At 45.1% G+C, this 15,470-nt stretch overlaps 1 protein-coding gene across 1 annotated transcript in view; it reads left to right on the top strand.

Annotated features, from left to right (window-relative positions):
• The window catches only part of LOC105979627 (contactin-associated protein-like 2), a 614,985-nt gene that overhangs the window by 41,422 nt on the left and 558,093 nt on the right, over positions 1–15,470 (top strand). Inside the window, exon 3 of the mRNA XM_045288903.1 lies at positions 3,890–4,083. Coding sequence (XP_045144838.1) covers positions 3,890–4,083 — 194 coding nt within the window. The remainder of the gene's footprint in view (positions 1–3,889; positions 4,084–15,470) is intronic.

The raw sequence follows: 15,470 nt of genomic DNA, 5'->3' as shown, positions 1-15,470 counted from the left end.
CAACTCTACAGAATAGGGAACAACTCTACAGAATAGGGAACAACTCTACAGAATAGGGAACAACTCTACAGGACAGAGAGCAACTCTGCAGGACAGAGAACAACTCTACAGGACAGAGGGTAACTCTACAGGACAGAGAACAACTCTGCAGGACAGAGGGTAACTCTCCAGGACAGAGAACACCTCTACAGAATAGGGAACAACTCTACAGGACAGAGAACAACTCTACAGGACAGAGAGCAGCTCTACAAGACAGAGAACACCTCTACAGGACAGAGAACAACTCTATAGGACAGAGAGCACTTCTACAAGACATAGAAGAGCCTCTCCTTGGGGTTGCTAAGGCTCTTTCCAGAAGCAGACCCCTCATTCACCTTGTTCCCATGTAGTGGTGGGTGGGTTGAACATCTGATCTTGCGGGTAGAAGTCCAATGCTTAGCCTGTTGTGCCCGCAGAGTTCCCAATTGGACATATTTCTTGTATTTACTTGTCCATATAATTTAATAAGCCTGAAGACATGTATGGAGGTATGTGCAATTGAATTATTTTACTCAATATTACGTCCTCCAGGTTCATTCATGTTCCAAGACGTTTTGGGAACTCAATGTTCTTCCTGAGTCTTCTCTGTGGGTGGCAGCTCAACATAAAGGGACGGAAAAACCCCTGACAGCAAGACCAGTGGACAGCATCACGATAAATGAAGCCACGTTTGACGTGGTCAAGGGCTCCAGTGTGCTTGGATTCACTATCAACGTTCACAGAAGCCACCGTCAAGAAATTAAAGGGTGCACTGCCTCTGGGCACATCCAATGCCCCAGTCCTCCTTAGCGTGTGGAAGAGCTTCGATGTCACTTTGATAACTGAGTAGCACCTGACTCGATCCCTGATATTTTCAACCACCCCGTATGCATGCAATAATGAATAAGGACCACTGGAGATGAACCAATGCTTTTGAATTATGAGGTTGATAAAGAATATCCACTATATGATGGACTGCCAGAAGAATAAGCAAATGCATCTTAGAAGTTCAGCCAGAGTGCTTCTTAGAGCCAAAATGCGGAGACTTTGCCTACTGTGAAAGGACGTGATAGTTTGTAAAGGGTCACCCGAAAAGGTGAGGATGCTCAGTTAGCTGCACGGACAGATTGGCTTCAAGAAACGGCTCGCACAGAACCGTGGTGAGGATGGGCCCGGCAGGGCAGTGCTCTTTCTGCCGCACCTCAGGGAGCGGTGAGTCTGAGCCAGCTCCACCAGCACTCGGCACAAGTGCTCACTTTGGTCATCTGTCTCTAAGTCGAAGCGTGTCTCAGAAATCTGAGTTTGTGTTTCTCAGATGCTCTTTCTGCCCATTGTTTCTACCCCAGGTCTATCCTCTGTGCTTCCAGTCCTCTATTTGCATGAGCACTAAGGCACTTTCTCCTGGTCACCGGGGTTCTGCTCATCTGTAATGTCCTTGCCCCTCTGAACTTCAATCTCGATGTTTATATGACCTTGTCTTGAGGAACGCTGATGCTTTCTTCTCCATTGTTTAACTGCATTAGGCCAATCCAGCCAAGTTCCAACTTGAGAAATACGTTTCAGTTCTGAAATCGCCGCTTTGTTCCGTCTATCGTTTGCATTTGTCAAGGAAGAGTTCTAGATTTTCTTCTTCAATGCATGTACGTTTTCTGTGACAGAAGTGAACTATTTTACACTCTTTCTTCTAACTCCCCTGTCTGCTCCTTCTCCCGTCTGTCATGGTTGGGGGCAGAAGCGCCCTGTGCGGGTGGACTCTGGACCCTGAATGAAGAAGTCCTCAGGGGAACCGATGTGTGTGGACGACGCTCAGCATCACGAGCCCACAGGGTTTAGAAGAAGCTCTTCCACGGCGCTTCCTAGAAACAAGGAGAGTGACACGCCGTCTCCCTCACTTCCTTTGTGCATGCGCTCAAGAGGGACCAGTCCTGAGAAGGCCACCAAGCGTGATCCAGTCGAAGGTCGGAGGAAAGAGGAAGATCTTTCCTGAGATGGACTGACACAGTGGCTGCAACAAGGGCTCGGGCACAGCCATGTCTGTGAGGAGCATCAGGACCAAGCCGCGCTTCCTTCTGTGGGGCCCGGGCTTGCTCGCAGTCAGGCCTGGGGTGAGGGAATCCTTCAACAATCTCTCCCTTAGTTTATACTCTCTCTAGGCCCCATGCTTTTTCTGTTTCTCAAACTATCTAGTAGTTAAATATATATAACATACCAGAAACTATGGATGGTATGTTATCGCATGTCTGAAATGCTGACGCCCGCCTCATAGGTGCGTTTATTTGTTTTTGAGTTTCCTGATCAGAGTTCATTTACTTGGGGTCAGCTTCATGGCGTTGAAGCGTGTTTCTGCGCTTTGTTCGGCTGTCTCCAGAGTAGCCTTTAGTTTAGGATTCAGTGACCCCCGTTCCCAGTCCATGCCCTTCCTGCGTCGCCACTGAATGCCTGGCTTGTCAACAAGGTCTCTCCCTCGGTAGACATAAAGCCAACATCCTCCAAGCCTTGGGTAGCCCTGATTGTTTTTCTCAGTGCCTCCTTCCCTTGGTCATATGGACCCTTGGTCTGCAATCACACAGCTTAGCATTTGTTCAGAACCCGGATTCCAGAGACTCTGTGTGACCCTGTCTGGGACATCTCTCTGCACAGTGCCCAGCCTATCCTAGCTTCCTGAGCAGCGGCAGGTGTGGGCTCTGCTTGAGCTCTGCCTCCACCTGCAGCAGGCAAGACGCAATGGGGCCCCCGCAGGAGCCCTAGTGGACCAGGACCTCGGGTGGGTTTTTTCTGGTCTCTAAAGGTCATCTCTCTGCAAGTCTTGTATCCACTAGTGGTGGGCAAGCCCTTCCATCCCAACTGGAGGCAGAAACAAGTCATGTGAAGAAGGTTCAATGAAGGGTATGTCTGTGCTGATTTACGGAATGATCCCTCCATGGTTACTTTCATAGACTCAATTGTTTTTATCGTCAGCCTTTAAATTTCTTACTTAAAGGAGATGCATTTATTTTCATATACCGTCTATGGGGTAATGTATTAATTTTTTTTTCTCATGTTCTTTCATTAGCAGCTAAACTTATCCATAGGAAAAAAATTATGTGAGCTCCTAGGACTATAAGTTATGCCATCTTTCCTGTGCTTTATTTAATTTGTACGCAGCCATGGCTATTTAAAATATAACCACAAATTAAGAGTGTTTGTCTTCTGGTCATTCTTCCAGTAAATCTTTGTTTTCTGTCCTCACTGTTTGCCAATCAATTTTATATTTAATCAAGAGAAGTCTCACTGCTTGTCACAGCTCAGACCATGATTCTAAAAACGGGTTTCTGAGGCACCCTTTGTGCCTCCCTCAAGCCCTGGCAACAGCCCTGCTGATGTCCTGTCTCCTCCACCCTCAGGAGAGCAGGTCGACAGCCCTGAGCACACTGGGCCGATGAAAGCTCAGCATGTGGTTGAGGAGGAGGTGCGTTTTATTTTATCTATTCATAGTGAAAAGGCAAACCTTCCTATGAAGGACGAAGAATGAGCAGATTGCTACTTTTTTTCTTTTTTAACCTAGTGGTTTCAGCGGAGGGACTCATGGGAAATTGATCGACCCTCAGCCAATTAGACTTTGTCATACTAATCAGATCTAATTGAGGAATTATGAAGACATTTACTCCTGAGGAAATGAGCACCTAATTAGACCATCAAGAGGTGAAAGTATCAATGTTGCCCAGATGGGAGAATATCAGTTGGAGTCCCAGGAGCATGTGTAGAGGATCCCTTCTCATGTACCTGCAAAATTGCCCCCCGCCACTGCCAATTAGGACCTGGGACGGGGCTCTCTCCTACCCAAAGACCCCTGGCTCTAAGCTCACACTGTCCCTCTGCCTCTGCCCTCCAGGTGCTGGGGGCTGGTCCCCGTCGGACAGTGACCACTACCAGTGGCTCCAGGTGGACTTTGGCAGCCGGAAGCAGATGAGCGCCATCGCCACGCAAGGGAGATACAGCAGCTCCGACTGGGTGACTCAGTACCGGCTGCTCTACAGTGACACCGGCAGGAACTGGAAGCCCTACCACCAGGACGGCACTATCTGGGTGAGTCCTTGGCACAAAGCGGTGCTGGCCCCGCCCAGGGCTGTTCCATGATTGTCATGAACTCTGAGTGGTCCTCCTGAAGGTACATGCAGGTTATCATGATGCATTTAAGGGCACTGAGAAGTGATCAAGTGATCGGCAGATGGGTAGATCAATCAATCAGTAGAGAGATAACTAAGTGGATAACAGATGATACAATCCATGATGGATAGATGATAGATACGATGGAAAGCAGATGATGCAACAGATAGAGACATAGATCGATTGATTGATAAGTTATTGTTGACCAATGAAACAACTCTCTTGTTTGCAGTGGTTATCCAGTGATTATTCTAGGGCCTGGTTGTCAAATCTAGGCTACATGTACCAAGCTACTCGCAGAGTCTTACAATCTGTGACTAGCAGGCACACCCACACCACACAAATCAGGTTCCTGTAGAGGAAAATGATGATCAATAATCTTTATGACTTTTTATTAATGTGAAACATGTGTGTATCAAAAGCATAGGGACAATGATTTAGAGGGTTTAGACTGACACATGGTAAGAAAAGCAATTGCCCACACAGCATTACTGGTTTTAAGCTTTGATGACAACTGTATATTCACTCCATTATTGTATTAGGAGAGACAAACTTAAATGATTAACCCCTTTTACTCTGAAATGACTTCACTGAAATTTGAAAGTTCTCTGCCACCAGTGTACCGTTTGCAAGTGTGGTACCTAACAAGGGAAGGGTGCAGTTATCTGCATTGTTTGAAGAGCTGTCTGAGTGAGGTACCTAACAAGGGGAGGGTGCAGTTATCTGCATTGTTTGAAGAGCTGTCTGAGTGTGGTACCTAACAAGGGGAGGATGCAGTTATCTGCATTGTTTGAAGGGCTGTCTGAGTGTGGTACCTAACAAGGGAAGGGTGCAGGCTATCTGAATTGTTTGAAGAGCTGTCTGAGTGTGGTACCTAACAAGGGAAGGGTGCAGGGTATCTGCATTGTTTGAAGAGCTGTCTGAGTGAGGTACCTAACAAGGGAAGGGTGCAGTTATCTGCATTGTTTGAAGAGCTGTCTGAGTGTGGTACCTAACAAGGGAAGGGTGCAGGGTATCTGCATTGTTTGAAGAGCTGTCTGAGTGTGGTACCTAACACGGGAAGGGTGCAGGGTATCTGCATTGTTTGAAGAACTGTCTGAGCCAAAGGCCCAAGGAGCAGTTGGTGCCACAAGGATAGACTGGGGAGAGGGAGGTCAACTAAAGGGAGGGGGGCTGGAAAGAAGGAAAAGGGGAGGAGACGGAAGAAAGCAGAGAAGAAGGGGGCTTGCTTCTCTTAGTGCCATGTCCTTTACAGTACTGGGGTGCCATGTGTGGGGTTTGCCACCTGGGCACTGCTCACTCCTGCAGCTATTAGTAAGTCCTCAGGTGATGCTGGGGTATGGCTGCAGGTGGGACGTACTAGTGTCAGAGGGAGGTGGCTTCCACAGTTGTGGCCAGTGATGGAAACTGTCTAAGGCAGTGCTTCTCAACCTTCCTAATGCCGCGACCCTTTAATACAGTTCCTCATGTTGTGGTGACCCCCACCCCCCAACCATAACATTATTCTCCTTCCTCCTTCATCGCTGTAATTTTGCTACTGTTATGAATCGGGTGACCCCTATGAAAGGTTTGTTCAACCCTCAAAGGGGTCATGACCCACAGGTTGAGAACTGCTGGTCTAAGGGCATGAGGATTGAATCTGTGGTAGTGTGGCTGTGTGGTACAAGTCCCGTCTTGTTAGCTGTGCCCGACAGGTCTTAGGGTCCAGGCAAGAAGGCGTATGTCCTGAGATATGAACGGCACAGAGAGTGGGAGAGGGAGATGGAAAATCTCCATCTCACAACTAATGTGTAACTCTCTGTGTTACATAACAGACCCCCCTCCCCCAGACGTGGGTGTGGGTGGTCTCTTAGGTCCCGAGCATGGGTATTTTCAAGTTCTCCCTGAATTCCGATTCCCAGGTAAGGCTGAGCGATGGCTCTCAGGTGAGGTGGATTGAGGAGAAGGCGTGTGAAAAACAGTTGTAGTAGAGAAAAGCAGAAAGACTTCAAAACCAGAATAGAGAGTGAGCAATTCACTAATAATCAGTCAAACAAGCAACTCACCATCTAACCAAATAACCAAGAGCAGCCAGGTGATGTTAGGTTCACATACCTGTCCCTCTTCTGATTGACTCTGTGACTGCCGCCTAAAACCAGCCTGGCATCAAGGTCAACTGACCCTAGTGGCTGCCCTTCTTCATTCTCTGCCCTTCCTTTGTCATTTCCATTTGGAGGAAGCCTAGAACTCTCAGCCAAGTAGGGAAGGAGAATCCCAGCTTATTACTGAATGCTACGGCTACAAGGAAGAGATGCAGCCTGAGATGACTCCCTGGTTGCTGAACACTTAGGACCAAGCCTGTGTCTGTGGGGCACTCGTCCAGGTGATCTGGTCACTCCTGGAGCTAAGTGGCTGAGGTGGGTACAAAGGAGTGTAGGGTGAGGGAGAAGGAGTAAAAGTGGTGTCCCGGGCTCAGCTCATGCACTCAGCTCTTCTGGTGGCCTAAAAGAATGAGCTCCTCAGGCTTCGTTACCTCTGTACCAATCAGGTCTCCCCTCATGCATGAGCATGCAAGTGTTGAGTGAATATTTCTATCCAAAAACATCAGTGAACTAATTATGAAATTAAAAGAACTCACAACAAGATTAAGGCTCAATATCAATATTTCAAAAGCATATTTGTGTGTCAATGATTCCAAGCATCTTGCAAAGTACTGATGGCACCACTTAGCTAATCTGTGACAGATATGTTTTAATCCTCACGAATGGGAAAGGGACCATCCTATTGATGTACTCTAGAGATAAAATCCTTTGTTTTCTAAAAATCCCTGTGTACTTTAGAGATTATATCTTAAATAAACATTACATGATTCAAAGTTAACACCTACAAATCCCAACAAAAATATTTGAGGGTTTAGGGTAATGAGAAATGGGAATGAGATATTTTCTTTTCTCTTAATCCACTAGAGTTTAACGTCAGGACAATGGTGCTTATATGGAAGAATTCAGACATAGTTTCAGACCGATCGGATGCCTTTGATGGGCCACATCTTAGAGAATGTACAGTTTCAGATTGTTGACAGATTTTAAAGTAGATGATGTTTTTAATTTGCTTTCTCCACCCATACCTGCAAGGGTTGGGTGCCCAGGACAACTCCAATGGTAAAAATGCACGTGCTCAGATATGATTTTTAACAAATGCACATGCGTGACCTTTCTATGGTGACAGGAGACGTGGACAACCTGGTTCATGTTGACTCAATGCTCTTTCTAAATGGCAATAGGAAGACTCTTGAGGGACTTCATGACTGTGGGGTAATAGATGAACATAAGCAAAGAGCAAGTCGTGTTGGTGAGAAAGTACAGCAGAGTTTCGACAGTGGTTGAGACCATTCACCTTAGCCTATGGGATTAGAGCAGCTCTTGAAAGATTGCCCACGGGGCTCTACCTGAGACCCCACACTTGGGGCAGTGCCTTGATGGATGTGCCCCACTGCCCAAGCCTTGCTGCTATCTTCCCTGGCAGGCACCATGGCATCTTCAGCCTTTCTCTACGGAGCCTTCCCTTCCCATGGAGATTTTCTTTGCGATGTAAAAGGGGTGTGTGTGTGTGTACATTGGTTAAAAGACCGAAAGAGAGAGAGAGAGAAATAGAGAGAGAAAAGAAACCACTGCATGTTCATACCTCACAAAGTCTAATTTTCCATCCTTCTCTTGAGTGGTTTTCAGGTTTTCCTAAGTGAAATCTGCTGGGGAGAAGAAGCATTTTGTATAAGTATTTCTTATCAAAATCCATTAAGCATTGCATTAAATAAGAATTCCAACAGATTATTTGCTAAGAGTCTACATTTAGTTTTGCTTGGAAAATTCAATTACTGGTTTTTGAATATAGATATTTTGAGCCAAAGTAGAAAATTGGAGTATTGTTAGTGAATGCCTTCGTTGTGAATTAGTTATTTTATAGAACAGTGGCATATTATAAAGCTAGTGCTCATGGTCACAAACGTGTGTGTGTGTGATTTCTTTGTTCTTACACGATGACAATTCTGGCCTAATGCTAGTTATTTCCTCAAACAATTGTTATCCCTTTGGCTAAGCTGGTAAGCAAGCATCAGACCGGGGCCAACAGCCAGAGCTTGCATGAGATGGGGCAAAGCCCAGTCAGGGTTGGGTCTGTGTATTTGAATGACTCAGCTAGGTGCTGCTGAGGACATAGGTGCACGCACGCCTATGTCCTCTGAGAAATATGAATGCAGGATGGATGTGCTAATGCCTGGGCCGCTCCTGTTTACTTGCTCTCACACAAGCGTGTACACACACATCAAACCTCGCGGTTCCCAACTGTTTGGAAACATCCAAATACCTGGGAGGCAAATACAGCAGTCAGAAGATAAGTTATATGCTTTGGTGTTCTGAGTATTACATCTGTGGTTAGAAAGTAGGCTTTCTCTCATTTCTCTCTTTTGTTTAACAGTTTTATTGGCATATAATTCACATATTATACAAATCAGTAGTTCAATCACATCAAAAAGAGTTATGCGATCATCATCACATCGATTTTAGAACGTTTTCTTCTGTCTTCTATTCATTGTTATTAGCTCCTCATTTCCCTGAATTCTCTCCTGCCATACCTCAAGAAACCATTAATCCAGTTATGGTCTCTATAGACCTACCAATCCTGAACTTAATATACAGAGAATCATACCCCAAATCAACAACAATGTAAAGCAAGAAACATCTCAATTGAAAATAAAGCAGAAAATCTTAAAAACGAAAACAGTTTTTAAATGGACAAAAAAAGAGATCATATGATACATTGATAACTCTTAACCTAATTGCATCTGCAACGATCCGCTTCCCAGTGCACGCTGCATGACAGCAGGGTGATGCACATCCCTAGTCTATGGTCAGAGGGGGTTCACAGGAGGCTTAATCCGTGTGTAGACAGTGCACATGGGCTTTGGGCTTCCTCTGTCACCCATAGCTTCTGCGAACCAGGCTTTCACAATCTAAGCTCTGATACCATTCCCTCCTTTGGATTTGGATTTTCAGCTCATACAAATTCCTGAACTAGCATACGCGATAACCGATAGTTAGTTACTTGGCAAGTGATAGCCCAGATGCGGAGTCAGAGGGACTGAATTGTCGTCCCCGGGGTGGTTTATGTGGTTTTGAATTCCTAATCTGGGAAATGGCAATAATAAAATAATGAGATTTGGAGTCCTGATTGGTACAAAGGTTAACATACTGCTAACCACTGGAGTCTGCCCACGGGCAGTTCAATAGAAAGACTTGGGATCCACTTCTGGAAAGCCAACCATTGAAAACCCTGTGGAGCCCAGTTCTACTCTGATGCACGAGTCAGGGTTAAGTCAAAGACAACTGGTTTCATTGAGAGGCTTAGATAAGGTTGTGCAGGTGAAGAGTTTTCTAAATGTGTGCTATCGGGTAATACTCTCAGTCATGCTGCAAAGTCAGTTGTGTCTGTTTTCTTTCTCCAAAGACTTGTGTTTCTTTCTATTCTTTCCAGATCAAATTTGCCCTTTGCTCTTATGATTTAGAATAAATACATGGTCAGGGGTACACAGTGCAGTTGGGGGAGAAGAGCAGCGGCATGTGCAGTAGACCTAGTCCCATGCCAAATGCCACTGCCAGCTCAGAACTGGTCATCTGCCAACATAATGATGGCCGTGTGACCAATGAGCCATGTCAGGGGAACCTGCTTAGAAATGAATAGACCATCCTGTCCTACCTTTCCAGCCATTTGCTATGACAGTCACACTAATGTCCCAAATTAATTAAAAACCTGTTCCAGCCATAAATGTAAGACAAATGCCTCTGTGTCAGAGTTGAATAGGACAGTTAGATCCCCTCAATAAATTTCACATTTTTCTGCATAAAAACTAATTAAGGCAACCATTCCTCTTGCTTGCTTACGCATCTTCCGTCAAATCATTACAGTTGGCCGTTCAAGCCCATCAGTTGCTTCATGGGGGCGAGCTGAGGCTGTCTGCTCGCATGAAGACGTACATTCTCAGAACGCCTATGGAGGGTCTCTGTAAGTCAGGATTGAAACCATAAGGGTGGGTTTGGGTGTTGGTTTGATTCATTTTGATACAATAGCCACAGCAGTGGATGCCAGCCTGCCAGCAGTCATGAAGATGGCGAGGGACTGGGCAACCTTTCCTCCTGTTGAACACAGGCATCAACGTGTGTCACACGTCCTCGCCAGGGGCTAGCAACATCGCTGAGGACAGTAATGCAATGCTTTTCTCCCGTATCTTGGATTTCTCATGCTGGTTTTGTGTGGAATGGGCTGAAATAGGTTTGTCAGGTAGCATTTTTCCTAATGTTTCGATATAGCTCAGTGCTAGCTTCCAAAGTTGCATCCATTTCTTGCAGGATCTCAACTGGTATTCCATAAACTCCTAGAGCCTTGTTTTCCACCTGCCACCAAGGCTGGTTGGGATATTTTCTTTAATTCCACTGGATCTGGGTAGTTTTCTACATGCTGATATGTTTGGATTTTCACCCAGTATTTTTGGTACAGTGTATCCCTTCTGCTTTTGATGCCTCCAGAATGGATCAATATTTTGCCCACAGAATCTCTTAATCTAACAACTCGATACTTCAATTATGCCATCACTTCTTTCCGCTTGAGAAAAGCAGAGTATATACATCCCCTTTGGATTACCTAACTCAAGGTCTTCGCACATTTCATCATAATAATTCACTTTGTCTTCTCTGGCTGCTCTTTGAAATCTTCTGTTAGTTTCTTGAGATTCATCACTTCTTCCATTTTCTTTAGCTGCTCTGCATTTAAGAATTTTCAGAGTCTCTTCTGACATCCCTTCTGGCCTTTCCTTTCTTTCCTGACTTTTTAATGACCTTTTTCTTTCTTCGGGTCTGATGTGCTGGCTGTCATCTCATACCTAGTCAGTAGTGGATCATTCGTGCTCAAGGCATAAAACCCTGCAGAAAGGCATGTGACTGGGGGAGTATTATTGCTGGCATCAGAAAGTTCTTGGCTGAAATCAAAGAATAAGAGAAAGATACTAGCCTGTGTTTTATTGAATACTCAAAGGAATTGAACTGTGTGGATCATAACAAATTATAGATAACACTGATAGTACTTGGAATTCCAGAATATTTCATTGTGTTCATGTGGAATTTGCATGTAGACCAAGAGGCAAGTGAGCAAATGGACTCAGGAGATGTTGTGAGCTTTAGAATCTAGAAAGGTGTTGTGTCAGGGTTGTACTGGTTCACCATGCTCATTTGATCTGTAGGCTGAAAAAAATCCTCTATGAAGTTGAACTACGTAAAGAAGAATATAGCTTCAGGATTGACGGGAGACTCACTAACAACTCGCAATGTGTAGAGGACACAGCCTCGCTCGCTGAGAGTGAAGAGAACCAGCGGCTACAAGGATGCAGATCAAAGACTGTCGTCTTCGGTGTGGATTGAAACTCAAGGGAAAACAACCGGAACAACAACCATTCTCACAACCGAACTGAACACCGACATCCCAGCAAGTGGGGAGAGCTTTCTGTTGTCCAGGATCTCACTCTCCATAATCAAAACCCAGGGGAGCAGCAGCCAAGGAGTCAGTGGCGACATCAAAGGGTGCATTGTATTGGGCACATGTGCTTATCACTCAGAAGACCAAGGTGCACCTGATCCAAGTCCTAGTGTTCTCAGTCTCTTCATTGTTCCTTGAATGCTGCACACTTAGTCAGAAAGGCTGGAGGAGCCTTAATACATTTGGATCATGATGTTGGTGGCAGATATTAAATATACTGCAGACTCCTAAAGAAAGGAATAAGTTCGTCTTGGAAGAAGTACAGCCAGAATTATCCACAGCAGCACCATGACACTTCATCTCACACGCTTTTGATAAGTTATCAGGAGATACCAGTCACTGGATAAGGACATCATGCTCAGCAAAGTAGAGCGGGTCCGTGAAAAAGAGGAAGATCCTCAATGAGATCGATTGACGCTGCAGCTATAACAATGGACTCAAATATTATCATAATTAAGAGGATGCTGCAGGAGCAGGCCATGTTATATTCTATTGTACAGTGGAACTCTGAGTCACCAGGGTCTCCATGGCAACTAACAACAAAAGCAGTGTGTGTCTAAGGAGTCCTTGGGTGGTACACACCATTAAGTACTCAATGGCCAGCAGAAAGGTTGGCCTCTTAAGCACCCCCAGAGGCACCTCTTAAGAGAAGCCTGCTGCACTTTTTCTGAAAGCTCACTACCTTGATAGTTGTACATAATGCAGACCTCTGACACACGGGGTTACGGAGACCTGGGATCAACTTGACGGCCATTGTCAAGTTTTCCTGCACGCGCACAGCTGTGTAACACATCATGTGAGAGAAGGACCACAGACCTGTCTTCAAGATCGTTTTTGAGAGATTTCATTGAGAAACGTAAGGACTCAGAGACATCTGCACGTACCACTTTCTGAAACGACTCTTGGTGGAAATGTGGCAGAAATTGCTAAGACTTTCTTAGATGAAAACCATTTCAAAGGGAAATCAGGAATAAGTTTCAGATATTCTGTAAAACACATTTTCCTGTTTACAACCCAGTTGGGCTGGATGATATTTTTAAATCATGATGCAGTTTAAGAAGCTCTGGGGCTCTTCCAGATTTTCCACCGATGATAATCCCTCTGCTAGTGATTTTTTATGAAAATTTCTGTTTTGTTGAGTATGGGTGGAAGTACACACCAAAAGTGAGGTTCATGTTTGACGCATTCTCTGCAAAGTGCTCGGTGACGTCCCTTGCATTTAGCACAAGGGGTCACATTCTGTTTAATTGCGTCCTGTTCCTTCCCCTGTGGGTTCCCAGGTGTTTGTTCCCTGACGCGTATCCTCTGTCCTTGGGTTTGAGTAATTTTGGACGTTTTGGTTTGATGCATTGCACCAGGGCCCGGGTCTTATCAGTAGTCTCCTTTATTCCGTGAGCCACCCTGCTATTTCCAAGGGTGATCTCAAAGGATGGACTGGCATCTAGGGTTAAAGGGAGTCGCAGGCAATTGTCTCAGGAAGTTCTCTGTCTTGTACTCCTCTGGTTCATCTGGACTTAGTATCCTCAATAAGAATTTGAGTTATGCATCATATTTTTCTCCCATTCTGTGACAAACTGCTGTTGACCATGGATTAGAACAGCCAGTGGTTGCAGCCGGCCCCATCTAGTGTTGTTGTGTATGAGTAGATGAGCTTGTGTGTCCTGCGTGCTTGTTACATCTCTGAGATCTTGGTCACCTTCTTACTCAGTTGCTCCTGGGGAGTAGAGCCCCATAGCTGGGTCTTAGATGATCTGGCCCGTGGTTTACGACCCAGATACTAGTCGCTTCACGAGGACACAGATCATGACATTTTGTGAACTGTGTTGCTTTGTGAGGAGGCCTGGTGGTGTAGTGGTTACCGTTACATGTTAAGCTGCTTAACACAAGGTCACCAGTTCAAGACTACGGCCATTCTGGGGGAGAACGACAAAACTTTGTACTTCCATAAAGAGTTAAAGTCTCAGAAACCCACAGTCTTGCTTCTGTGAGTCCGAATCAACTGCGTGGCAGCTTGGTTTGGGAATCTGCTGTGTTGTGCATGGGGTCTCTGTGGGTCAGAACCAATGGATGACACTCAACAGCACCAGCAATATGTCATACCAGTTAAATGACTGAGTTGTCCCTTTAAAGAGACTATGGTGTTATGTCTTTAAACCCCAATCCAGTAAACAAATCCTGGAAGGGACTTTGTGTCTTCAATGCATATATGTCCCTCTTGTCGTGTATTTGGATCACAGGGACCAATAGATAACCCTATCTGTTCTTGCCCATGTGCACACCTACACCTAATTCATGTACCAGTTTGCCCATGCTCATTAGCACGTGTCAGACCCTTGTTTTCCTTCAGTCCTGCTGGGCTCCCTGTCTCCACATCTGTTGCCTCTTTCCTGATCACCAAAATAACAGGCCTCCATGATCAATATTGCTCTAAATTGTAACACTGGAAGGTTCTGTGGGCAAAATAGTGAATGATTCCGGAAACATTTTCAAACATTATTTTTTAAGACAAAAAGAATACACCTAATAATTGTACCAAAAATAATTGATCGGCATTCAATCATTTCAGGAGGTACCATAAGGCCAGGAACCAATGGTACTGAAGAAAGAAGTAAAAGGGATTAGTGAAAAAACAACAACAACAACAACAAATCACCAGGAACTGACAGAACACCAATGGAAATGTGTCTAAGAATGTGGAAAACAGAAAAGCCATTCCCCAGGTTGTCCCCCATAACATATGCCAAACTTAAGGTGCCGCTTGCTAACACATGGTCAAAGACTATACACTTGGAGGTCAACTGCTTAAAGGTTATCAGCCATCTAGAGCAATCAGACCCTATAGTCTGTCCCACCCGAGGTAGAGCCCACTCCCTTCTGATAAGGATCATGGATTGTTCAGTGAAGGAGAGCCCAAAGAGACCTAAGGTCAAGCTATCTCAGGGACGACCAAGTTAAGCTGCCATCTTGACTCTAGAACCTGCCTTTCTTGCTACGTGTATGCCTTCCTGTCACATGTCTGCCTCCCCTTCCGATTGTGTGTACACCCCTAGCTCATCCCTGTCCTGTCACGTGTATGCCTATTATAAAACCCCTTCCTGTTACACAGTTGGTTACCTGTAATTAGGGGGGCTTGCATACCCCTGAGTGTATATAAGTCTTGGTTGGAAATATATTTGTTCTCTGAGCAAATCTGGCTGCTGAAGTCATGATGGTTACAGAGGTGAGGAATTGCGTGATTTATCTTATCTGATGTGTCTTTAATTTTACCCCTCAATGACACAACCACCCCTTGGGCTCATTCAATTGTGGCGGCGGGTACCCAACATAAGAATCTGATGCAGCCCTGGGGGCACTCACTAGTCTGTGCGAAGAAATGTAGAAGAGCGTTTCCTGGACCGCTAGATGGAAGAAGTCGATTCCTAAGGAGAGTGGCTAACAGGATATGGAAATAGACAATTTAGTTAATATCACACTCAGGAAACATGTTGCTTAAGAGAATTAAAAATCAGTTGTGGCAGCAGAGTGTCATGGAGCTAGCAGAAATGCAAGATGGATTCCGAAGAGGACATGAGAAGAAGGCTGTCATTGCAGATTGTGCTAGTCTAGGTGGACTAGAGAAACAAATGCAGGACACGCATAATGTGTGTAACAGAGAACTTTATATCAAAGAGCAATTGTACATTAAGAAAACATCCCAGCACAGTCCAGATCAAGTCCATACATCTGATATTACCCCATATGTTGAT

Source organism: Echinops telfairi, unplaced genomic scaffold (genome assembly GCF_000313985.2).
Source record: "Echinops telfairi isolate 266 unplaced genomic scaffold, ASM31398v2 ScPeMD7_23;HRSCAF=83, whole genome shotgun sequence".
In the NCBI taxonomy this organism is placed as follows: Eukaryota; Metazoa; Chordata; class Mammalia; order Afrosoricida; family Tenrecidae; genus Echinops; species Echinops telfairi.
This window is presented reverse-complemented; position numbering and strand designations above follow the sequence as displayed.